The 25,484-nt window shown below is 42.4% G+C and overlaps 1 protein-coding gene across 1 annotated transcript in view; it reads right to left on the reverse strand.

Annotated features, from left to right (window-relative positions):
* The window catches only part of CACNA2D2 (calcium voltage-gated channel auxiliary subunit alpha2delta 2), a gene marked incomplete at its 5' end in the record, with an annotated part of 448,456 nt that overhangs the window by 111,165 nt on the left and 311,807 nt on the right, over positions 1–25,484 (reverse strand). The window contains 2 exons of the mRNA XM_086949852.1: positions 1,081–1,233; positions 23,148–23,219. Of these exons, the coding sequence (XP_086805978.1) occupies positions 1,081–1,233; positions 23,148–23,219 (225 nt within the window). The remainder of the gene's footprint in view (positions 1–1,080; positions 1,234–23,147; positions 23,220–25,484) is intronic.

Raw genomic sequence — 25,484 nt, forward strand, 5'->3', positions numbered from 1 at the left:
GCTGTTTGACCAGTGAACTCTACCATTGTGGTCCTGCTAGCTCACACATGCGCCGAGACACCCTAGGGTAATTGTTCGCGCAATAAAAATCTCAAAAATAAATAAAATAAATAAATAAAGACAACTGAAGATAATCTCCCTTGGAGGAAAGGAGTCAATCCCCTGAATTCGCAGGCACCTCAACTCTGATGATGGTCTGCTGATCCCAAGCTCCTACGGACTCAGAAAGGCTCAGCAACACAGGAGGTGGGTTCCTATGTCCCTCGAGGTCTGATCTGCCCTCTCACCAAGGTATAGACGGGTGGGGTGGCTGTACAACCTTCTGTCTTGCACTGAATTTTTTTGTAGTCCACTGGGAAGGATTCTTAATCTCTAAAACTTAGATTGTGACTTTCCCATAGAGTTGTAGGGAGCACGCGGCCGTGTTCCCACACTGCACCCATCCTTTGTGGGGTCTCTATTTACTCACCCTGGGTGGGTCCTTGGGGTCCCAGTGAATCTACATCCTCTCGACATCATCCTGACTCAAGTTGTGGTTCTTATATCACTTTCTAAGTGTATTAGTGCTATTTACTGTCATTTATTTGCTTAAGTATTGTGTGATTGAGTCTATCTCCATGTAGGAGATACTGAAACATACTAGAGAGTATTCTATAATAAATATATATTTTTATAAATACCTTTGTGGTTCTCTTTAATTTAATCTATACTATAAGATTGCATTCTGGTAAAACAAGGTGCTTTACACTCCTTCAAGACTTAGCCTGAAGATTGTTCTCCACAGCTACTACTTGGATAGCTTTCTAAGGTTGTCTGGGTCCTCTTAAATCACCATAAATGTTTTCTTGACTGGTGCAGGGTATCCACTTTAACTAGTGGACAGCATATAGCAGGCCAGCCTCTCACAAGAGTGGACACCCAGGACATTAATCTTCCCCACACAAACTATTCTATGAGTCAAGTAAAAAAACAAACTGCAAAGACCTCTCCATATGTCACATGAGAATGTTTCTCCTTTCAGACTTTAGAGTGCATTCTAATCTGTCCTTTATCAATGCGATCATAATCACTTTCACTTACCACAAAAACACCTCTGCCAGCAGCACCGGTGTTAATCTCTGTTCTTGGGGCGCACACCGACTGATAGTCATACGATTCCTTGCGAATGAAGAACGAGTAATTGTAAAGTGTAAGCATGAGGTTAGCATCAATCTCGCTGAAGAACCATCCCACCTGGAACAGAATCAGGGAAAATGGTGTCAGAAATGCAACAGGAGAAACAAGGAGCAAGAGGAGCAAGAGGAGGGTGGACAACTGATAGAAGAATAATTTAAAACATTGGCCTCCAGACTAGGTCTAAGTTGGATGGATCAATACCAGATTTTCAGGATTACCACTTACAATGTAAATTTGCTCCAAACAGATTAATTTTATTGACAATTTAGGCAACATCCTGAAAAGCTACCATTAATCTGGCCTCCATAGATTTAAATTGCACATGCCTTTTATCCTTCAAGCACTGAACTACCTTGAACAAGCTAAAGGCCACATATAAATCATTTAGGTTCATCTTACGTTACATTAAAACCAGAAAATGAGTGTGTGCCTTCTGCTCTGCAAGATATTCTCAGGAGCGAAATGGCAGTATAGGATTTACTGCAGTCATTCTTGCCCACTTTAATGTTGTTGGCCTCCTTACAGGCAACACCAGCCAGACAGGGGCTACTAGGCCTCAACCATGTTGCTTGAAATTGTTTGCAAGTGGTGTCCTGAGGTCCATTCCATTAAGACTCTGCAATGTGCCAAGTACAACACCTTCGGAAGGTGGCAGGCTAGTTCAACACCGATCCAGTTGAGGTGGTACAGTGACCCTCTTTCTACAAAAACACGATCCCACTCAATAGAGGTGCTCAATTTTATTTCCCACAGCAGTCATGCACAACTTTGCATAACACATATTATGCTGAACACACTAAACCTATTTAGAAAAGCAAAACCTACTGGCTTTGTCAAAACTGATTATTTGTGTTTCCAAATAATTGTAAACTGCTCCATTGCTGTAGAGCTCGGTAAGCACTTTTTGAATGGTAGGCTGTAGGAGGACAAAGTGAGAAGAAGTGCTTATAGGTTGCAAGGTAATTTTGTATTATGCCATTATAGTAGCTGGAGTTACTGAAAAGCAGATGCTCCTTGAACATGTATCAGTAAAGGATGACTAAAAAATCTCACTCACTATGTGACAGCGTTTTGCTTATGTACATATATTATATACATTAAACATAAAAATGGTCCCCCAATGTTAAATATTTGAAGGCACTTGTATTTACCAATGACTGCTAGTACCTATGTAAAGTAGGGTGTCATCATTTACTTAAATAAAAATGAATACATTTATTGAAACCTGCAATATTTATTCATTATTATAAAACAGCTTGGAAAGATTTACTTTTCATACAGAAAACAAGCAAAAATTATTAAAATAATAAACAAGCGTGTGCAAATGTATATGTTTAAAATACATGTGCTCAGCTTTGAGAAGGGCTACTGAACCAGTTGCATATAACTTCAAAAAGATATAGAGTAACAATTTACTGCTGCTATGTGAAGGCTTCAAGCAGTTGGATCTGACTCTTGAGGGATATTTAGTAACTATTAATAATAATAATTCTTTATTGTTTGATTACTTAAAATCTTGCAATGCGGCATTATACATACAATATATACTGTAATATAAAACCACTAAACCAGGATAAGAAAATGCAGCATGAAATTCTGAACCAGTTATAATAAAAATATACCAAAAGTGTAAACAAGGTTTCATACTGTGCAAAGGTTTTCCTAATTATAATCTTCCAATTTTGCTCTTACTCCTAATAAAAACTTTACAAAAGCAGAATGCATACTTATATCATTAGAATTCAGACTCCTTATCAAAGCTTGCCTACATGTCCTTAACTACTAGAGGTACTGTAGCCTTGTGAAAGATGTGAAACTGTTGCTTCTGGCGCCACAGTGACAAGTGATAATGACTTGAGAGGCTGCAGTATTGCAGTAGTCCAGCCCGATTGGCTCTGCCATTGCTTGTATGTAAAGCAGTAGTATGCAGCCTACACTGAATGCTGAAAAACATACCCAGTAATGTGGTTCAGGTCTTAACATAAGGCCCGATCAGAATTTTACCTTTTCACTTAGAAACTTTTCTGGAGCATTTTCCTTCCAAGGGCCCTCGCTGTTGTTCACCAGTTCAGATTTGGACAGGGTTTGCAGCTTGCTTTTCAGGGACCTTCCGGTTAAATCCTGGAAGTCAGAGTTCTGAAGCTTATCAGCAGGACAAACTCGCAGTCCAGGCAAGGTCGCGGTTAAAAGAGGCTGGCTTGACTCTCCCTCGTATTTAGGACGTGCTTTGTGAAGGTCTCCTTCTGGGTTCAAAGTGTCCAAAACAGAAGTCCAAGGGTCTGGAATCTCCTAGATGGTCCTTGGAAGGTTGGTATCACAATTTCCAAAATGCACCTGGTCAAATCTCCAAAAGTCTACTGGAAGCACTCCTGGCTGGGAACTCTTAGTGGAGATGAGGCAGGGGGCTCTATTAACCGGTAGCTGCAGGGAGTCCACCCCTTAATCCTTCTTGAAGCAGGGAACAGTCCCAAGGGCTGTAGTATAAAATTGTGCAGCAGGTGCAATTATTCAGAGTGCAGGGCCTTTAAGTGCAAATTCGGATTTCAGCAGGACAGTCCTTTTTTCTTCATAGTTGCAGTCATCAGAACTGAGAGGCTATGCATCTCTCACATATTTATTCTCAGCTTCTGGGCATCTTTAACAATGGTATGCAGGGTGCCACTCAGTCACATAACCACTTCCTCCAAAGACTGGCATATTCTTGTCCCAGAAGGCACCATTCTTGTAAAATCCCAGATGGCTGAAATTTCGGCAGAGCAGTAAGAACTATCTTAAACAACTCCCAGTGTGGCTAATATCCATAAGGTTCCCCTTCTTATATCTGCAAATTCCTTCCTTAAGCCTGTCACCTGGCTGGAATCAGTCTCATAGATACAGCACAGAAACTGATGGGCCGGCTAGTGCAGAATAAGCTGCAAACATGGATAGAGGGAAACAACATCCTGTCGCCATACCAAGCGTGGTTCCGGCCCTTGACTAGTTCCATAGACCAGGTTTTCTACTTTATTGCTATTTACTGGAGAAATGTAACATTGAAAAATGGCACTCTTTACGCCGTCTTTGTGGACTTAAAAGCAGCCTTTGACCTAGTGCCAAGAGAAAAGCTGTGGAGTACTCTGGCTGAAGCAGGTATAAGCCCAGAACTTCTTACTCTTCTTGTGCGCCTGCCTGAAAATAATTACGCCAAAATCAAGTGGGGGGCACAGGGAGAAGTGACTGAGCCCTTTCCGGTGGAACGGGGGGTGCGGCAAGGGTGTGTCCTGGCCCCAACACTATTTTCCTTCTATATTAATGGCATTGTGGACTATTTGAAAAAATCTCCAAGTGATGCCCCAATTATAGCAACGATTTACAAAAAGGGGGTGGTGATGAACAGAGTGTCTGAGTTAAACAGACCACTCTTACCCAGTCCAAAGATCAGGGCTTGATCCATCACCGTTATTTATCTCACTGCCCCATCCCAGCTCAGAACCTGGCTATATGCAAATCAGTCTGTCCCTGGCCCAGTGCATCATGGGAACAGGGCAGACTAAACTACCAAGCCAATTCTTCACCAGAAAGGAGACAAGCTACCGGGGACCGGTTTCTGGCATTTCAGCCTTCTTCGGCCCAGCTTGCTTGAATCCTGATGGAGCAGTGAGAAAGGGACTCATGTCTGAGTATACCCTGCCACACCTATAGTGGCCAAAAACGATTTACAAAAAGGGGGTGGTGATGAACAGAGTGTCTGAGTTAAACAGACCACTCTTACCCAGTCCAAAGATCAGGGCTTGATCCATCACCGTTATTTATCTCACTGCCCCATCCCAGCTCAGAACCTGGCTATATGCAAATCAGTCTGTCCCTGGCCCAGTGCATCATGGGAACAGGGCAGACTAAACTACCAAGCCAATTCTTCACCAGAAAGGAGACAAGCTACCGGGGACCGGTTTCTGGCATTTCAGCCTTCTTCGGCCCGGCTTGCTTGAATCCTGATGGAGCAGTGAGAAAGGGACTCATGTCTGAGTATACCCTGCCACACCTATAGTGGCCAAAAACGATTTACAAAAAGGGGGTGGTGATGAACAGAGTGTCTGAGTTAAACAGACCACTCTTACCCAGTCCAAAGATCAGGGCTTGATCCATCACCGTTATTTATCTCACTGCCCCATCCCAGCTCAGAACCTGGCTATATGCAAATCAGTCTGTCCCTGGCCCAGTGCATCATGGGAACAGGGCAGACTAAACTACCAAGCCAATTCTTCACCAGAAAGGAGACAAGCTACCGGGGACCGGTTTCTGGCATTTCAGCCTTCTTCGGCCCGGCTTGCTTGAATCCTGATGGAGCAGTGAGAAAGGGACTCATGTCTGAGTATACCCTGCCACACCTATAGTGGCCAAAAACGATTTACAAAAAGGGGGTGGTGATGAACAGAGTGTCTGAGTTAAACAGACCACTCTTACCCAGTCCAAAGATCAGGGCTTGATCCATCACCGTTATTTATCTCACTGCCCCATCCCAGCTCAGAACCTGGCTATATGCAAATCAGTCTGTCCCTGGCCCAGTGCATCATGGGAACAGGGCAGACTAAACTACCAAGCCAATTCTTCACCAGAAAGGAGACAAGCTACCGGGACCGGTTTCTGGCATTTCAGCCTTCTTCGGCCCGGCTTGCTTGAATCCTGATGGAGCAGTGAGAAAGGGACTCATGTCTGAGTATACCCTGCCACACCTATAGTGGCCAAAAACGATTTACAAAAAGGGGGTGGTGATGAACAGAGTGTCTGAGTTAAACAGACCACTCTTACCCAGTCCAAAGATCAGGGCTTGATCCATCACCGTTATTTATCTCACTGCCCCATCCCAGCTCAGAACCTGGCTATATGCAAATCAGTCTGTCCCTGGCCCAGTGCATCAAGGGAACAGGGCAGACTAAACTACCAAGCCAATTCTTCACCAGAAAGGAGACAAGCTACCGGGGACCGGTTGCTGGCATTTCAGCCTTCTTCGGCCCGGCTTGCTTGAATCCTGATGGAGCAGTGAGAAAGGGACTCATGTCTGAGTATACCCTGCCACACCTATAGTGGCCAAAAACGATTTACAAAAAGGGGGTGGTGATGAACAGAGTGTCTGAGTTAAACAGACCACTCTTACCCAGTCCAAAGATCAGGGCTTGATCCATCACCGTTATTTATCTCACTGCCCCATCCCAGCTCAGAACCTGGCTATATGCAAATCAGTCTGTCCCTGGCCCAGTGCATCATGGGAACAGGGCAGACTAAACTACCAAGCCAATTCTTCACCAGAAAGGAGACAAGCTACCGGGGACCGGTTTCTGGCATTTCAGCCTTCTTCGGCCCGGCTTGCTTGAATCCTGATGGAGCAGTGAGAAAGGGACTCATGTCTGAGTATACCCTGCCACACCTATAGTGGCCAAAAACGATTTACAAAAAGGGGGTGGTGATGAACAGAGTGTCTGAGTTAAACAGACCACTCTTACCCAGTCCAAAGATCAGGGCTTGATCCATCACCGTTATTTATCTCACTGCCCCATCCCAGCTCAGAACCTGGCTATATGCAAATCAGTCTGTCCCTGGCCCAGTGCATCATGGGAACAGGGCAGACTAAACTACCAAGCCAATTCTTCACCAGAAAGGAGACAAGCTACCGGGGACCGGTTTCTGGCATTTCAGCCTTCTTCGGCCCGGCTTGCTTGAATCCTGATGGAGCAGTGAGAAAGGGACTCATGTCTGAGTATACCCTGCCACACCTATAGTGGCCAAAAACGATTTACAAAAAGGGGGTGGTGATGAACAGAGTGTCTGAGTTAAACAGACCACTCTTACCCAGTCCAAAGATCAGGGCTTGATCCATCACCGTTATTTATCTCACTGCCCCATCCCAGCTCAGAACCTGGCTATATGCAAATCAGTCTGTCCCTGGCCCAGTGCATCATGGGAACAGGGCAGACTAAACTACCAAGCCAATTCTTCACCAGAAAGGAGACAAGCTACCGGGGACCGGTTTCTGGCATTTCAGCCTTCTTCGGCCCGGCTTGCTTGAATCCTGATGGAGCAGTGAGAAAGGGACTCATGTCTGAGTATACCCTGCCACACCTATAGTGGCCAAAAACGATTTACAAAAAGGGGGTGGTGATGAACAGAGTGTCTGAGTTAAACAGACCACTCTTACCCAGTCCAAAGATCAGGGCTTGATCCATTACCGTTATTTATCTTACTGCCCCATCCCAGCTCAGAACCTGGCTATATGCAAATCAGTCTGTCCCTGGCCCAGTGCATCATGGGAACAGGGCAGCCTAAACTACCAAGCCAATTCTTCACCAGAAAGGAGACAAGCTACCGGGGACCGGTTTCTGGCATTTCAGCCTTCTTCGGCCCGGCTTGCTTGAATCCTGATGGAGCAGTGAGAAAGGGACTCATGTCTGAGTATACCCTGCCACACCTATAGTGGCCAAAAACGATTTACAAAAAGGGGGTGGTGATGAACAGAGTGTCTGAGTTAAACAGACCACTCTTACCCAGTCCAAAGATCAGGGCTTGATCCATCACCGTTATTTATCTCACTGCCCCATCCCAGCTCAGAACCTGGCTATATGCAAATCAGTCTGTCCCTGGCCCAGTGCATCATGGGAACAGGGCAGACTAAACTACAAAGCCAATTCTTCACCAGAAAGGAGACAAGCTACCGGGGACCGGTTTCTGGCATTTCAGCCTTCTTCGGCCCGGCTTGCTTGAATCCTGATGGAGCAGTGAGAAAGGGACTCATGTCTGAGTATACCCTGCCACACCTATAGTGGCCAAAAACGATTTACAAAAAGGGGGTGGTGATGAACAGAGTGTCTGAGTTAAACAGACCACTCTTACCCAGTCCAAAGATCAGGGCTTGATCCATCACCGTTATTTATCTCACTGCCCCATCCCAGCTCAGAACCTGGCTATATGCAAATCAGTCTGTTCCTGGCCCAGTGCATCATGGGAACAGGGCAGACTAAACTACCAAGCCAATTCTTCACCAGAAAGGAGACAAGCTACCGGGGACCAATTATAGCAGGCTCACATGTCCCCGTCCTCATGTTCGCTGACGACACGCTTACACTTTCACGCACACCGAGCGGTCTCCAAAAGGCTTTCAATGCATTTGGCAAATTCTGTGATAACCGAGGCCTTGAGCTGAACACAACCAAGACAAAATTTATGTGTCTGAACCGACAGTCCACATTTAAAGGTGTAATTACGTATAAGGGTACTCCCCTTGAGGAAGTAGAGGCTTTTTCCTATTTAGGAATAATCTTACAGGGCAATATGAAATGGAAATCACATATCAACACAGCAGTATTAAAGTTTAGCCAGCTTGCAGGCGCAGTTGCACTCAAACATAGAGCCTCGCTGACAAAACCCATAAACTGCGCCCTTGAAATTTACAATATGAAAGTCTTGAGCGCCTGTTTGTACGGTTCTGAACTTTGGGGTTTCTCAAATTTAGCAGATTTGGGTGTAGCGGAAAACAGATTCTTGCGAGGGCTGGTAATGGCCCCGCAAAGCACACCTATAATCCCATTGAAGCTGGATCTTGGTAGGAAAAGCATCGAGGATATAGCTCGACTGCGACCATTGTTGTATTGGAGGCGCCTGATGGTGACACCTGAGTTGGCCCACTATGCTGCAGCATTGTCAGATGTTGTTAAGTTTGACCGCTTCCACAGCATTGTATGGCTGAAAGATCTGCGGGGTCTATTGGTAAAGTTAAAACTGGATCATCTTTGGGGTAACAGGGATGTGGCTTGCTTTCCGACAAAAGCAAAATTGAAAGAAATATACTGGGAGATGGTGTATTCCACAATCTATTGTACTGGGCAAATAGCCAAATTGTCAACCCGCTTTCTGGACATTAAAATGGTTCCATCCTGTGAAGCTTATTGGGACTTAATTGAAAGCCCGCATGACAGGAAGCTATATTTTCAATTCTGAGTTGGAACACTCCCAGTAAATGCTTTCAAGAAACATTGGTTCCCACCGCGGGATGAGCATTGTCATTACTGTAAAGAACAAACAGAGCATATTTCCCATTTGTTGTTTTGTTGCCCCTTATATGCTAATCCACGGCGCAAATGGCTACGACCAGTTTGTCTAAACACAGGCACTCGCAGTCAATCGACTGCACTTAGAATATTAGAATCAGATTGTTCTCCACTCTTCGCGATTGCTGTAGCAAAATTCCTTGGCTGGGCATGGGTGATTCACACTCGCACTTTATTGGCTAATGTAACATAAGGAAATATGGCTATCATGTCTACATTGTTTTAACACATTTTATGAATTAAGCAAGTATTTTTATTTGTGTAGTGTTTTTGACTGTCAATTGTTTAATAAGTATTTTAATGTGATCATTTTAGATGTAGTATTTATTGTATAGTGATTAGGGAGGAAATGCTTTTATGACAAATGTCGAATAAAGCTTTGAAATTCGAATTCACCTGGCTGGAATGGAGGTAAATTGAGTTGGCATTCTCTGCCTGTCCTATCCTCCTTTGAAGCTTCATGCTTTATGACCCTTCTCCCTGCCTTGGCATTCCTGTATAGCTGTAGAACCCTCTCCAGCAGATATCCTCTCCCCTGGACAGCTACTTATCACCTAATCAAGGCAACCTGGCCAAGCCCGTTAGCACTTACCAATCAGGGGAGACTGCTGGAACGCTGGATTCTGTATTACAGAAAAAATTCTTATAACGTCATTTATGTACAAATTAAGATACATTCAACAATATCAATCTGTTGCATTTATCAATACCATTCTTTTAAGTCTTTGAACTATATTTTGATTCCCTTCCTAGGAATTACCATGCATGTATAAAATATTACAATGTCAGCCTAAGGGCCAGGTATCTACAATGGGGTTTATAAAACGGCTTTTTTTTATAAGAAGCCTGCTTAGAGTTACATGACCGCCCAACCCTGTGACACCTAGGGGTATGTAATATGTAAAAAGAAGGTAGACTATAACTTTTAAAGTGCCCATACAATCAAAGTCAAGTTTGGACTAGGGGTGGGCAGAAATTGTGTAGTCGCGTTACGCAAAGCTCTGCAAAACAGTAAAAAATCTCAGCGAGCACGCAGAGTTCCGCGAACACGTGGAATTGCTTGTTCCTCCTGTTCGCGATGCTTTTTTCCTTTTTGCAAATGCTGTTTGCGTGCTCGGGAGGAATTATCTTGCAAACACGCATTTTGAAAGCGCAATCAAGCAAAAAATTCTGCGGATCGCAGAATTTTTGGCAATTCCGCGTTCACTGCGGAACGCGAAATTCCACGAGCGGAACGAAATTTACCACCCAGGCCTAATTTGGACATAATTTACATTAAAAAAGAGTGATGATAAGCAGGATTGCTTTTAAACTGGCATCAGGCACTCAGCAGTCACACGTGCAGGTGCAACAAAGGCTGCTGGCATCTAAACTATTATTACTATTATTACCCTATTATAAACAAGGGTCTCATAGGTAGTTTTAATTAAGCATGGGCGAATTTTGCGAATCTCGCGTTCGCGAATTTTGCGGATTTGCGAACTCGCAATCCGCAAAATCCGCGAATTCTCGCGATTTTTTTTTGTGTTCGCGCGGGTTTCTGCCAGTTCGCGAGGGTTTTGTACAATTTCGCAAACGCGAACTTACCTGTCGGGTCGCAAGTTTTGCGAACTTGTTGTTTCTACGTGTCCAGCCTGTTTGGGACACTCTTCTTCATCACTGCCACTCTCTGTCACCACTGCCACTCTCTGACTACTCATGCCACCCTCTGGCCCACCCATGCCACCCTCTGTTTCATCACAGCACCCTCTGGTTGTCCAGTGTACATTATTGTGGCAAAGCAAAGCACACCATCCCTGCCTCAAGTGACCTGAATTAATTTGGGGCTGATTAATGTGTCACAGAATATTTTTTTAGCTGGCACCTGCTTCCTTAGTGCTTCCTGATTAGTGATCTTTTGCACTTGCTAAGTGCTTTCATTGTTGCAAAATTAGTTACAACACCTGCCCTGCCCCAACTGACAATAATGAATTAGGGGCTGATTAATGAGTCACTGGATTTGAACTTCCAGCCTGGCTCCTGCTTGGCTCCCTTAGCTGTAATTCAGGACCTTTGTGGCATATGTGTAACTATTCTGAGGGTCAGAGCAGGGTCACATAATAGTTGCAAGTAGGCAACTGAACTCTGGAGGGGCCCCTCAGGAAGCACTACAGGAAATGGCTACTAATGATGAGCTTGAACTTTTGAACCTGGTAAGTAGTTTCAGTTTTGCTAAGATCGTATTTCTGCAATTTAGCGCTTATTCGCGGGGCGCGAAGTTGAACTGGGAAGCCGCGAACTCACGCGAACAGTGCGAGCAAGCCATAAAATCCGCTGCTCGCGGATTTGCGGATTTTGCGGGAAATTCGCGAATCTCGCTGATTGCGAATTTACCGAAAATCCGCAAAATCCGCGAGCGGAACGGATTTTCCGCCCATGCTTAGTTTTAATCCCCCTGCCCTGTTATCTACTGGGGACTTATATGATAGGTCATGACAATTGTAAGAATTTACTTTAAAGGCAGTCTGCAAGGCAAGGCTGCATTTACAATGGCAGACAGACACTCAGCAGTGCACACATTCAAAGTGCATAACATTTGTGAGCTTTCTAAACCCCCATGCTCAATTATCTACCAGGGGCTAAGAGGTAGATTAATCCCCCTTTCCCTATTGCCTACTATGGACTTATGGGGTCTGTTAGGCCAACTGTAAGTGTACCCTAAAGTATCTGGCCAAATGCACTTTTGCTAGGTCTAACATGTAGATAATTGTGCACCATGTATACTTAAACATGTCCAAAATATTGAATTTGTGGATTCTCCTGGAAAGCATACACCTCCACAGCTTGTCAAAACTACTCCTAAAATTCTCTGTGGATGTGGCAAAAAACTGGTTAATCATTTTCAAATTTCGATGTGAATCTTAAAGCAAGATTTATTTTTAGGTTTAGTGTTATCCAAAACCCTTTTGTTTTAAAAACAAAAATATATGTACAATACACTTATTTAAAGGACCTTTCAGCCAGCTTTCTTCATCCATTGATCTGTTTGTGTGGTCATTTACATGTTGCTTCCGCCCACTATAGCATAAAGCATGGGGAAGGGGGTCAGCCCACTTCAGCCACTTTATAACTTCACTTTGAGTAACTGTATTTTGTTCTTCTACAAGGAGCATATCCACACACAAGCTAGTATTTTTCAATTTTTTCCTTATAGTTTATCACTTTGATGTTCCCTTTGTGTTTATAGTCCGATGTGACAGCACAACGCTTTATACCAGTGAGCCAGATGATGGAACAGGCCATATCCCACACCTTATAAGTGCCTAGCTCTGGACAATCCTGTTGAAAATTCCTTTTGGAGTGAGCTTTATCTGACTGCTGGCATTTCACAGCATAATAGATTGTGTCCATTTGATATTGTTCTGTATTAAATTGTTGAAAGTTTCAATATAATACATGGGAATTCATAGGCACACAATTCTTCAGAACACATTTATTCTGGACTCAATTTTCCCAATGGTTCTTTATTAAACATTGCCCAGGAAGAAAACAATTGTTTATCATATCTAACTGACAGCACTTGTAAGACTTTTTTCCTCCTTTTCTTTCTTTCTTCTTTTTCATTTCCTTCTTTCAACTCATAATTTTTCTTTCATAAGTTCTTTTTTCTTTCAATCCTTCTCTTTTTAATTTCATTCCTTCTTTCCTCTTTCTTTCTTTCTTTCATCTTTCTTTCTTCTGTCTTTTTTCATTCCTTCCTTCCTTCCATTTTCTTTCATTCCTTCTTTCTTGCTTTCCTTTTTTCAATCATTGTGCCATTCCTCCTTGCTTTCTGTTTTTTATTCTTTTGTTTCTTTTTTGTGATTTTCTTTTTCTTTAATTTTTTTCTTCCTTGCTTTCATTCTCTCCCTTCTTTCCTGCTTTCATTCCTTTTTTCTTCTTTCTTGCTTTCATTCCTTCTTTCCTTTATTTTTCTTGATTTATTTCCTTCTTTTTCTTATTTTTTTCTTCTTTCTTATTCATTCCCTCTCTCCTCTTTAATTCCTTTGTTCCTGCTTGCATTCTTCTTTCCTTCTTTCTAAGTGTCATTCCTTCTTTCTGCCTTTCCATCCTTTTTTATTCCTTCCTTCTTTCTGTATTTCTATCTTTCATTCTTTCTTAGCTTATTTCTAGTCTTCCTTCTTCCTTGCCTTTGGTATTTCTTTACATCGTTCTTTCCTCCTTTCTTCCTTGCCTTACTTCACTTCTTTCTTTCCTTTTTCCTTGCCTTCCTTCTTTCTTTCATTCCATCTTTGTTCCTACTTTTTTCTTTCTTTCTCTTTTTCCTTCATTTCTATAGCCTTTTCTTTAATTCCTTTTATTTGTTTCTTTTTCTTTAATTCCTTTCCCTTTTTCCTTTCATTCATTCTTTATTTATTTTTGTATTCCTTCTGTCCTTTTTCGTTTCATTGATTATTTCCTTCTTTTTCTTCTTTCTTGCTTTCCTTTTCCATTCATTGTTTATTACTTTGTTATACTTTTAATTCTTTCATTTCTTCTTTCCTTTTTTATTAAATTTTTCTTCATTCTTTTATTCCTTCTTTTTTGTTTTCTTTCTCTCTTGCATTCTTTCTTTCCTTTTTTCTTAATTTAATTCCCTTTTCCTTCTTTCTTGATTTTATTTCTTATTTCTTATTTCCTTCTTTCTTGCTTTCATTCTTCTTTCTTGCTTTTATTCCCTCTCTTCTTCCTTTTCTCTTACCTTTTTTCTTTCTTTCTTTCTTTTTTCTGTTTTATATTTCTTTCCTGCTTTAATTCCATTTTTTTCATTCTTGCTTTTATTCATTCTCTCTATCTTTCCTTTTTTCATTCTTTCATTCCTTTCCCTTTTTCCTTTCATTCATTCTTCATTTCTTTTTTATTCTTTCGGTCTTTTTTTGTTTCATTGATTTATTCCTTCTCTTTCTTCTTTCTTGATTTCCTTTTTCATTCTTTTTTTATCCTTTTCATTTTTTATTTCTTCTTTCCTTTTTTATTAACTTTTTCTTCATTCTGTGATTCCTTCTTGCTTTTTTTTCTCTCTTGCATTCTTTCTTTCCTTTTTTCTTGATTTCATTCATTTTTCCTTCTTTCTTGCTTTTATTTATTTCCTATTTCCTTCTTTCTTGCTTTTATTCCCTCTGTTCTTCCTTTTCTCTTACCGTCTTTCTTGCTTTCTATCTTTTTTCTCTTTTATATTTCTTTCCTGCTTTAATTCCATTTATTCTTTCTTGGTTTCATTCCTCCTCTCTAACTTTCCTTCTTTCATTCATGCCTTCCTTTCCTTTATTGCTTTCCTTTTATTATTTTCTTCCTTCCTTCCTTCCTTCCTTTCCTTTTCTTTCTTTCCTTCTTTATGTCTTACAGTCTTTCTTTGCTTCTTTCTTACCTTCTTTCTCAAAGGCACTTTTGTGGGTCTGTGTTAGCCAAGAACATTTGATTTTACTAAAATTATATATATGACTGAATTATTATAGGGGGTTTCCATCACCCTTCATCCATTTTTTTGTGGTTGTGTCATTAACATTTTTCTCCAACCTAGTCGAGCATGCATAAAGGGCCAATGTGGCAACCCACTTGAGGAATTGGCTGACTTCACTATGAGTTACAGCACGCTGCCTTTTCACAAGGAGCACATCTACACACAAAATAGTTCCCTTCAGTGGCAGGTAGTACTATGGTAATGTGTGCTTTTTTTAGTCAATTTGTTTCATTAGATTGACAACTGCCCAGCAGCTTTCCAAACAATAAAGTTTCGCAAAAGCTGTGACAAAACAAAATAACAATTTCCAAAAGGCTGGTTGATGCTGCCAAACCTATTAGCTTTGCTAATGCATATTATTTTACTATAGAGGCCCAAAGTTTCTTGCATCAGCACTGGTGTCTGCCCATTTCATCAGTGAAATAGTCTTCAGATTTGGCCTAGCGATTTACTCAGCTCAATACATAAGTTATGGCCAAGTCCAGATGTTGTAGGGTGCCTGGGACCACAAGAGGACTCGGTAACTGTTTGATTTGTGACACTGTGTATGACTATATCCAACACTTGTCTGCAGTAAACACAGCAAAGGTGTCATAGGCTCTAGTGCAAGCACGTAAAATGGCTTCCTAACTGCTGTATGGAGAATAAAATATAGCAATTCGATTAGCTTTATTTCAACAATGCATGTCATAAAAGCATTGTTACATAAAATGAAGTATAAAAGATAAAACGATCAATTAAAATATTTTAAAACATTTGCAAATAAATGTAGCAGCCATGACATCCTGGTACATAAAAAGGCAAATTCATGACATAAGAGCAGCAGCAGGGGTAAGTACAGAAAAATTAAATCATTATGGAGTATTTCGACAAAGCCAGGGCTCAAGAGCAGGATACTGGCATTACATCCAAGGATGGGCATTGTTCCAAGTTCAATGATTTTCAGTCAGAAGTTCTGATCCTATAGACCAAATCCATCTCATGAATTTAGCTACCATGATTGCATAGCAGGGTGATGGGTTTGTACACAAAATTCTCAGGGCGACGCTACATTGTCTGGTGTCCATGTTCTTGCAGGTCGGTGCAAACCATACCTTACGAGGGCCATCGTAGGTGGGGCAGACAAACAGCATATGGGGGTAGGTTTCTTCCTAGCCTTTGCAAATGGGGCAATTGTTGCCACCTGATGAGGCCCATTTAGCAGGGAAGGACTTTAATGGAAGGGAACCCATTCTATTTTGGAAGTACAGTTTGCAATCAAAGGGTTTTAGACTTGTGTCCCAGTAATGCTAAAGGCTTGGCCAGTATGAAAATGTAAAATATCTCCCAGTCAGCATTGTCCAGTCACTTGTTCTGAGGGTATTTAGTCCAACCAATTACCAGTCTTTTCCCTTGATAATTTCTCTTGATGGAAACTGGGTGTCAGATGGAGTTTCCCACATGTTTGGCAATCCCATGCTAACCAGGACCCCTTTGATATCATGTAGCCAGCTAATTTTGTGGAAGTGGTCCGCCTCAATAACATCCCTGAGACCATCAGCAAAAGTGACCAATTCCGGGGTGCACCAGATTCTCTGCCAATATAAAATAGGGCGTAGTCTAGCTAAGTCTACCAGTGCTTTCCTGCCTAGGTCATTCAGCAAGGGTAGCACAGGAGGGCTTTGTGGTAGGCTGGTGATCATTCGGAGGAACCTGTTTTCTGAGGTGGAAAGCTGCGTTATTTTATCAAAGCCCCATACTTCTGCCCCATATAAGACCAAGATCACTACTTTTGATTCATAAATCTGCAACACCGGGTTGACCAGCTTTGCCAGAGATGTTTTAAATGTGTTGTTTAGGGCACTGGCTAATTGGCGATGTTTCAGTGTCATAGTATCAATGTGGGGCCTCCACCACATTTTTTTCTCCTTGGTGAGTCTTAAGTAACCGAATGCACCTACCTGTTCAAGGGATGCCCCATCTAAAATTATTCTACTCCTGAATGTTCTGTGCTGTTTAAAAGTTATAAATTTAGTTCTTGCAGCATTGATTTTTAGCCCTCATAGAGAACAAAAATCTTTGAAGCGTAACAACGCATGCTGTGGGCCACTAGGGTTTTTTGAAATAATAAGTGTGTTGCCGGCAAACATTAAAATTGGGATCTTTTTACCTCTCTAAAATCAGAGCATCAGTGAGAACAGTGGTTAGAAAATTAACAACTCAATTGATAATAGGGAGAATAGTGTGGAGGCCATTACAAATCCTTGTGGGACTTCCTTTTCCATAGAAAAGGGATCTGTTACATTCCCCTGGGAACTCCAACAAATCTGTGCAAAGTTGCTCTCATGAAGACAAACAATAAGAGAAAGCAAGTCTGTACGCATTCCCAGATCCTGTAGAACCACCCAAAGTTTATTACGAGAAACCAGGTCAAAAACTGATTTAAGATCGACAAAGGCAGCATACATACTGTCCATGCAAAGGACTACAGTCCACAAATATATTAAAATAGATTGGATGACATGATCTATAGTGCTAATATGTGCTCGAAAGCCTGCCTGGAGTGGGGTTAAAATATCGTTAACATCTAGCCACTCTTGCACCTTTGCCAAGACAAGGCGGGCTACCACCTTTTAGATGGAATCAATTAGGCTTATTGGCCTATAATTTCCTGCAAAGACCTGTCACCCTTTTTGTATACTGAATGATCTCCGCCCCTCTTTAGGAATCCCGGATGGGGGCACCAGGGGCAATGGCATTTGCTAGTAACATTATATACCTGCTCCATTTGACCTTGTCGTATAAGGAGACATTGGCAGGGATGCTGTAGATGCCTAGGGCTCTCCCCCCGCAATGCCGCTAAAGGCAGCTCTTACATCAGCTAGGTCAAAAACCTTGTCAGTTAAGTAAAAGTGGGTGGGGAAGGGCTCGCTATCCTCTTCATCGTTATTGCTGTATTGTGTAGCAAAGTGTTTAGCCCAGGAGTCTGGTGCTATGTAGTTTTTTTGGGGGAAGTGAGTGTCCACCTCTGGCCCATTTTACCAGGTTTCAGAAATATTGAAGATTATTCCTGGTCCATGCTAGTGTAAGATCTTGCCATGTATTTTCATCCCATTTTTTGTAGCATTTTCCTGCACCTTCTTGTAGATTTTCCTGGTGTTCTGTCCCATGAGCATTAGCTGTGTGTTCTCCCAGAAGCTTTTTCACTTGTTGCACATTTAAGAGTACCTTGCTTAAGGAGTCAGAGAGGCTGCTGATAGTTACTTTAAGAGCTCTGATTTCCGGCACCAGGTCTGTTATCTGCAATGTAAGTGATCTGTGGGAGGGTTCCTTGGTAGGAAAGACGTTAGTATGGTTTGGATGCCTGGCACTGCTGATGATATCCATACAATGGATTTCAAGCTGTATGCACTGATGATTGGATAATTATTGTGTTATATGTGCTAGCCTCTTCACCCTTCCTGCACGCCTGACTCCCTGATCTGATAGGAGTGTCTAGTGGACCAGAGTGGTCTAGGAGTGGGGAAGATCTGTTACTACGGGGGAAATCAGCTAAATCAGCCAGGATCACTGGCACTGTGTTAAACCCATTTGTGGGACTCTTAGGTGGTGCACTTGGGGCTTCTGTTGGCTGATTCTTGCTAGCTACCCTTTTTAACATGGATGGTTTGCACCCTAGATGTGTGGGGCTTCTGGATACCTGTGCATTATTAAGGTTTAATAAGTAATCATTGGGGGTGGGTCAAGGAGTTCCTCACATTCAGATAATAGACTATCTATATGCTCCAGTACACCAGCCTCAGCGACCTTATTTAGGATCTGAACTTTCTTTTTCGCTTTCTTCTTGTGGGCTTCTCCTAGGCCACCCTCAGAAACTTTCTGCTTCCCCATTACAGATCAAGTTAGCAAAAGAGGAGAGAAGAAGCCAACCAACAGATAGCCTTTAGGGGGAATTATCATATTAATTTCGAGGATGCGCGGGCTAAAAACAGAACCTTTATTAGTGTGGATGTCAGGGCTCAGTCCTTTGGTGTAAAGTTTCCAGGGGGTGGCCCAGCCCTGCCTCTTCCGGGCTATGATGGGCACGGACAGGCCCGTCCTTGACCTGGGCTCTGCCCGGGCACGTCCTGCATGTTTCCCGCACAGCAGGCTTTGAGACTGCCTTTATGCACCTCCAGGCGCGGCAAGAGTGATGCGGCAGAAGCGGTGGAGCCTGGAAGCTGTGGTTGTGCCCCGGCTCGTCAGGTTAGCGTCCCGTGCAGCATTGCCTTGAGACTGCCTTTATGCCCCTCCTGGCGTGGGAAGAAAGGTACGGCAGAAATTATGGAGCCTTGGGGATTTGGTCCATTCCCAGGCTCGTCAGGTTAGCGCCGCATAAAATATAGCAGTAAAGGGGGTTCAGTTGGCCCTATCATTTCTCAGGGCACTGGTACAACTGTACCTGCAGCACCACTGATAGCCACGTGCTAGTTTGCCTGAGTACTGAAGCCTCCGCTCTTTGCTAAAAACTTTGGGGGCTGTGAGGAATACAGTGCTTGGGCTAGCCTCCAGTGATTTCCGTAGGAAATACAATTACACTCTGAATGGTCTTCCTCCATGTTTGGTCAGTCTGTTTTTGGCGAGGCTGCTGTCAAGAGGTTACAAACTGGAGTTTTCTGGATGTCTTGCAAGGTAGCACTAGGGCTACAGAGAGAATATGTTCCCTCCCAAGCTTTGTGCAAATTGCACCACAGCTTGAACTTAATTTGTTGTGGGTGTTTGATGCTCAAATTCCTTAAAAATCAGGAAAACCCAGGAAACACAGTACATTTCATTCTGTATCCTGAGCAGCATCAGCCGCTCCTCCATAGGTAGCTCAGTATTAAGCATGGGCGGAAAATCCGTTCCGCTGGCGGATTTTGCAGATTTTCGGTGAATTCGCGATCCGCGAACGCTCGCGAATTTACCGAAAATCCGCAATTCGCACGCAGCGGATTTTTTTTTCTTGGTGATACAATTTTGCGGGGCACGGGGTAAGTTCGCGATTGCGAACATGCAGGTGCGGCGGGCAGCAACAATCTCGCACTCGCGAAATTACAAAATTTGCAATTCTGCACAAGAAATCCACTAGCAAGCAGCATAGACCTTCTGAAAATGATGATTTTTATCAGAAATAGGTTGACATTTGCCTGCACTTTTTTGGATTTGAGGCCTTTTGACTTTCTTTGGATCACTTTTGGATTAGAAATCAACATTCACAAGTAAGTTTGTTTGGGGCATTACATTTGCTGGTCTGCAGAAAAACGAGTTTTGCTAAACTGAAAGCACTCAGCAGGTGCAAAAGTTCAAATTCATCATTAGTAACCATTCCCTGTAGTGCTTCCTGACTGGGGCCCCTCCAGAGTTCAGTTGCTAGTTGCAACAATTGTATGACCCTGCTCTGACCCTCACAGCGGATCATAGAATAGCTACAAGTAGGCCACAAAGGTCCTGGAAAAAAAATTGCACTGCAACAGAAAGCAAATTACAGATAACGAAGCAGGTGCCAGACTGGAATTTTAAAACAGTGACACATTAATAAATCAACCCCAAATTAATTCATGTCAGTTGAAGCAGGGCAGGTGTGCTTGCTTTTTCCCCCCATAATCTACAGTGATGATGATGAACCAGAGGGTGGCAATGATGTATCAGAGGGTGGCATGGGTGAAACAGAGGGTGGCAGTGTTGAAACAGAGGGTGCTGTGAACCTGTGATGATGAACCAGACGTAGAAACAACATAGTCGCGACCGTTGCGTGCCGACAAGTAAGTTCGCGATCACGAACTGGTACAAAATCCTCGCGAACTGGCAAAAATCCTTGCGAACACTATAAAACCAAAAAAATCCGCAAATTCGCGAGAATTTGCGGATTTTGCGGATTGCGAGTTCGCAAATACGCAAATTTGCGAGCGCTAGATTCACAAAATTCGCCCATGCTTACTCAGTATAATCAATCTTGGGGTACTTCAGTTTCAATAGCACCAAGGTTCTGATGAATTTTACCCATTGACATAAGTCTGGGATCACAATAAGTGCTAAAAAGGGAAAAAAGAATATAACAGGATGCTAGCCAAATTGCGAGTCAAGCCCTGCCAGAAAGGGTCACCAGGGGCGTAGACTTACAATCAACTTATAGATTAATTCTTAAAAACTGGGCCCCCAAAGAAATTGCCAAAGGAAAAATGAAACTGCCAAAAGGACACATGGCTGGTTAAAGTGATCTAAGACTGCATTTTGAAATGTACTAAGGAGTTAAGGCACCTACTGAAGAGATCCTTATGTATCTATGAGGTTCCAGGGTATAATAGCAGTAAAATGCATCTGATGGTTAAGGCTGGAAAGATCTGTGTGCAGTCCAATCAAAGATTTGACATAGAAGATTGATGCTCCTGCTGCAAACTACAGCCTGAATTATGCTGGTGACAGATTTGTATTTTATTTACATAGCTGAATTTGTTACTGCTTTTATTTTGGTGTGTCATTGAATCAAGGTTTTAGGCTTCAGCAGTCTCCCAGGCAGGCTAAAGCTTTAAAATGACTTTTAGGCAAGGCGTTTGTTTTGGGGATAGCTGTAACTGAAATTAACAGACTTTCTTCATGTCACCTCTCTAGGTTGATACTCTAAACACAAAGCATGCAAAGCGAGGGGATTCTTGAATATGTCCTGATGTTGGCAAAATGTACTGGGGTCTTACTTACTAATAGCTGCCAGATAAAGTACCCCATCTTTTCAGCACTGATCATAAGTACCTCTCTAAGCATCCTGTGGTGAAAGTTATCTTCTTTGGCAATGGCATTTGCATGAGGAGAAAATTTTAATCTGCGGTTTCACACTTTTTACACGGCTTGCTTTGGTCCCCTATGTTAAGAAGTGCCGTGGAGTGTACTGACATATGCAGCATTTGAATCCAGCATCTCATTTTTTTAGAAAGTTACACACAATCTTATATAGTTGTTTCTCGAATAGGACTGCCCTGAAGCAATAGCATATTTCAGTCAGAGCTGACCTGGGTTTAAGCTACATACAAGAAAAAGTTGAAAAGTAAGAAGGCAATGATAACTCCTAGGAAGTCCAGACACAATCTTTTTTGAGGATGAGATTATATTACTATAAACTTGTGAGGATGGATCGTGTACCACTTAGTGTAATCCACATTCAAAATTTCTACCGTGCTCCAGTAATTCACTCCCTACTCGGGGGTGTTTTGCTAATCACAATTCTCCCAATGCATTTCGGCATGAACGTGCCTTCATCAGGGGGTTACCAAGACAAAAATAAATAAACTGGTGTCAACCCTATGGGAAACTTTGTCGAATTATATACCGCCACCTTGTGTGTTTAGTATGAGTGAACGCAGATATAACATGCTAGTGAAATACCGCTCGTAAATGCGCTATGCGCTTTTTGTCTAGGTAATCCCCTGATGAAGGCACATTCGTGCCGAAATGCATTGGGAGAATTGTGATACATGTTAACAAATGGATTACAATGCATTATGGGCTATGAAGTCTTGAAAGCGAATAACTTTGAAAACAAAAGAAGGAAAAGAATACATGTGTGAAAGTAACAAAGTGGACGAACAATGAAATAAAAGAAAAAATAAAGAAGAGTATAAGACTTTTTCAAGTTGAATTTGGCAGATTATTTAGCACTCATAGCCAGTGCACAGTGGGACAGACCAAGATTGGGTGGTACTGCTACCATAAGATTATATTAATATAAACATGTTTTATGCAGCACTTCACACCCAATTCTGTCTTTTCTAAGCACTTTAAATAGCAGATGTTACTATAACTTAATTTAATGGCATTCACTTCAATAAATTCGAAAGTATGGATACTAAGTTAACCTTACCCAAACTCTTATCTTCCGACATCACAGCAGATGTCAGAATGGACCATTTAGCACACTAAGCCATCACTAGGGGTGTTGAAGAAAACACAAATCTCTTCTAGGGCTGTAATTGTTAACTCTTCCATCTCGCGCAGAAGGTTCAGAAGGAACACAGAATGTGAGAGCCCTAGCTACAGGGACTCTGATAATAGTATGAAATGAAGAGGGCCTTTCTCTCTTCTTCTAATGACTTGAACAACTGTATTGCAGGCAATACAGAAGACAGAGTTGTGGTCGAGTCAAAACCCACATATCAGGTGCAGGAAAAAGAAACGCAGACTAAGAGTGTTCAAGTGGCACAAATAAACCTACATATGCATCTCTTACAGTGCTGTAGATCCTGCAGCCAAGTACCTTTGGATTTCTATGGTGCACTTTGTAGAGTTTCCACCTTTTGGAACATCATCATGACATCATTCACTCATCCAAGTGCAATCTAGTAAGGAGAAAGGACACTCCCCTTTGCACCACTCTTCCACATTTAGCCAGCCAAACTCCCACCCTGTGCCTTCCTGTAAATTACCATATTCCAGTGTCGAAGCTGGTTGGACAGCACCAGGAAACCACCATCATCGATGAGGAAACAGAGAAGATCCTGCAAAAGATAATCACAAACCGTGAGAGTGACAGAGATTGAGAGAGATGGAGTGTGGCAGTGTAAGACAGTGTGCCGACCACATTACCCTAAAAGCATTTTTTTTAATCATTAAGTGATATTGGGGTGAACCTTTTTGATAGAACTGAGCCTATAAACCCATCTTATTTGACAACCAGATCTTATTAACAAATCTCAAATCTTTACAATTTTTATGTTCTGGAACAATAATAGGTTACTCAAAATAGCTTAATAAAAAATAGTGCCTGTAGAAACATATCAAACAAGTGCACAGAGAACTAAATGACTAAATTATCACCTCCTACAATATATTTTAATTCCTGGTGATATCATCTCGGGGTCATTTAACATGCGATGGAGAAGATACCCCACTTTAAGTACAGTTCCTACAGCAACAATTGTCTCGAAAATAAACTGGACTGATTCCTTATTGGCTAGCACTTCCCAAGCAAACCTTAAAAAAACTCGGCAGCCAGAATAGTCTTCAATCTACCTAAGACACCTGTCTTTCTTCCATACTCCAGAACCTTCACAGCTGTGTGGCAAACATATTGGCCGAATGTCCAGTAGGCAAGAGGTAAATTCTCTTTTGCCCATGTTTGTGGACCGGAAGAAATGGTTGGAAAAGGTGAGTCTGTCAGTCTATGGGCATAGTGAAAGATTTAGGAAATAGTCCCCATTTTTAGGGCTCGCTTAGGGATGCAGCGCAAATGCGCGGCCATCGCTTTGCAAGGCATGCAGTATACACTATAGCTGGAAGCTTTGAGGAAGCTCCGTTCCATCTCTCTGCCCCCATCTTTTTCATTGGCTTGACTCTTAAATGCTATCCTCCAATTGGTTGTAGGCTTGTTAGTCCCTCCTTAATGACGAGGATGTCTTCATTTGTGTCCTTACACGGCTACTGGCCCCTTTACTGACAGCACTCTTTTCATCTCCTGTTTAACTCTTATCCTGTCTCTGGAGATCCAAGTTATGGCCATGTTTCTTTTTAAAGGACATACATGAACTGTGGCTTCTCTTCCAGCCCCTCTCACAATCGCTGTGTCACAGCTGGCGTTTTCAGCTCCACTCTTTCAGGCTGCCTGACCTCATGATCCTGTGCGCATGTAAAAGAAGAGTGAGTGTGGGCACTGAATGTCTTCCAGGTGCCTTCCAACACGCTTCACCCCTTTTAATGTGTCGCAATGAAAAAGAGAGAACGTGCAGTGGGAATGCTGTTAGCAGTGAGGGGGCTCTGTGAGGACACAATTAGTGACAATCTGCCCCACCATACTCACAGAGGAAGGTGTGGGTGAGACAGATAATCTGCTTCTGGTACCGAGTATTTATGAAAGGGGATGTAGCTTAGTTGTAGAGCGCAAGCTTTGCTTGCATGAGGCTCCAGGATCGATCCCCGGAATCTCCACTATTTTTTCTACACAAGATGAATTATCTATGTTTCTAGGTGACGGTTACTAACTTAACTCACCGCCATGTACTATATTATTAAAAAATAGTATTCATTGTTGTATGGAATGGAAATAATATCTATAGAGCAGCATTGTATTGACGCTGGTAATGGCTAAAGAAATTAGTAAAATTAAAGATCGCTGTCCAGTTTGAAAGCCACTACTTTGTCTGGTGTCACAGTTTCTCAATCACGTGCACAGTAATGTTAGAAACCTCAGTTTATATTTTTTATTGTCAAGAAAATCAATAACAATAAAGAAACTCAAATATATGGAAATTGAGAGGCAGTGCGCAAAAATACAATCAAAAACAACTGTAAGAACTTTCAGTTAGACAACATGAAAAACTTTGGGTTGGCACAATTGTACAAATTAAAGCACAAGTTACTACTTGTGTAATGATATATCTGTAAGAGACATTAGTTAGTGATAGATCCCTTACCTTAGAACATCCCCAGGCGTCAGACTGGATCCCGAAAGATTTGCTAGCAGTACCCCTGCACGTCAGTAGGTGGCGTCCTGCGGCTCTGCATCCATCTATGGCGTAGTAAGCACCAAGATGATGTCACGGAGACTACTTAGGTGCCACCCATGCGCCCTGACGTTAGTTCTGTACATGACTTTCCGAGCCAGGAATACAGAGACATGCAAGAAACTTACCACTGGTGCCATGAAACTAGGGCCCTGAAAGGCATGTCCTTAATCCTAGTAATCAGTTCGCGGAACGGGGAGGATAGGTGGGGTGGTAAGCAATCTATACCGCCCCTATCACTAACTAATGTCTCTTACAGATATA

Source organism: Lissotriton vulgaris, unplaced genomic scaffold, assembly GCF_964263255.1.
Source record: "Lissotriton vulgaris unplaced genomic scaffold, aLisVul1.2 SCAFFOLD_2047, whole genome shotgun sequence".
NCBI classification, from domain to species: domain Eukaryota; kingdom Metazoa; phylum Chordata; class Amphibia; order Caudata; family Salamandridae; genus Lissotriton; species Lissotriton vulgaris.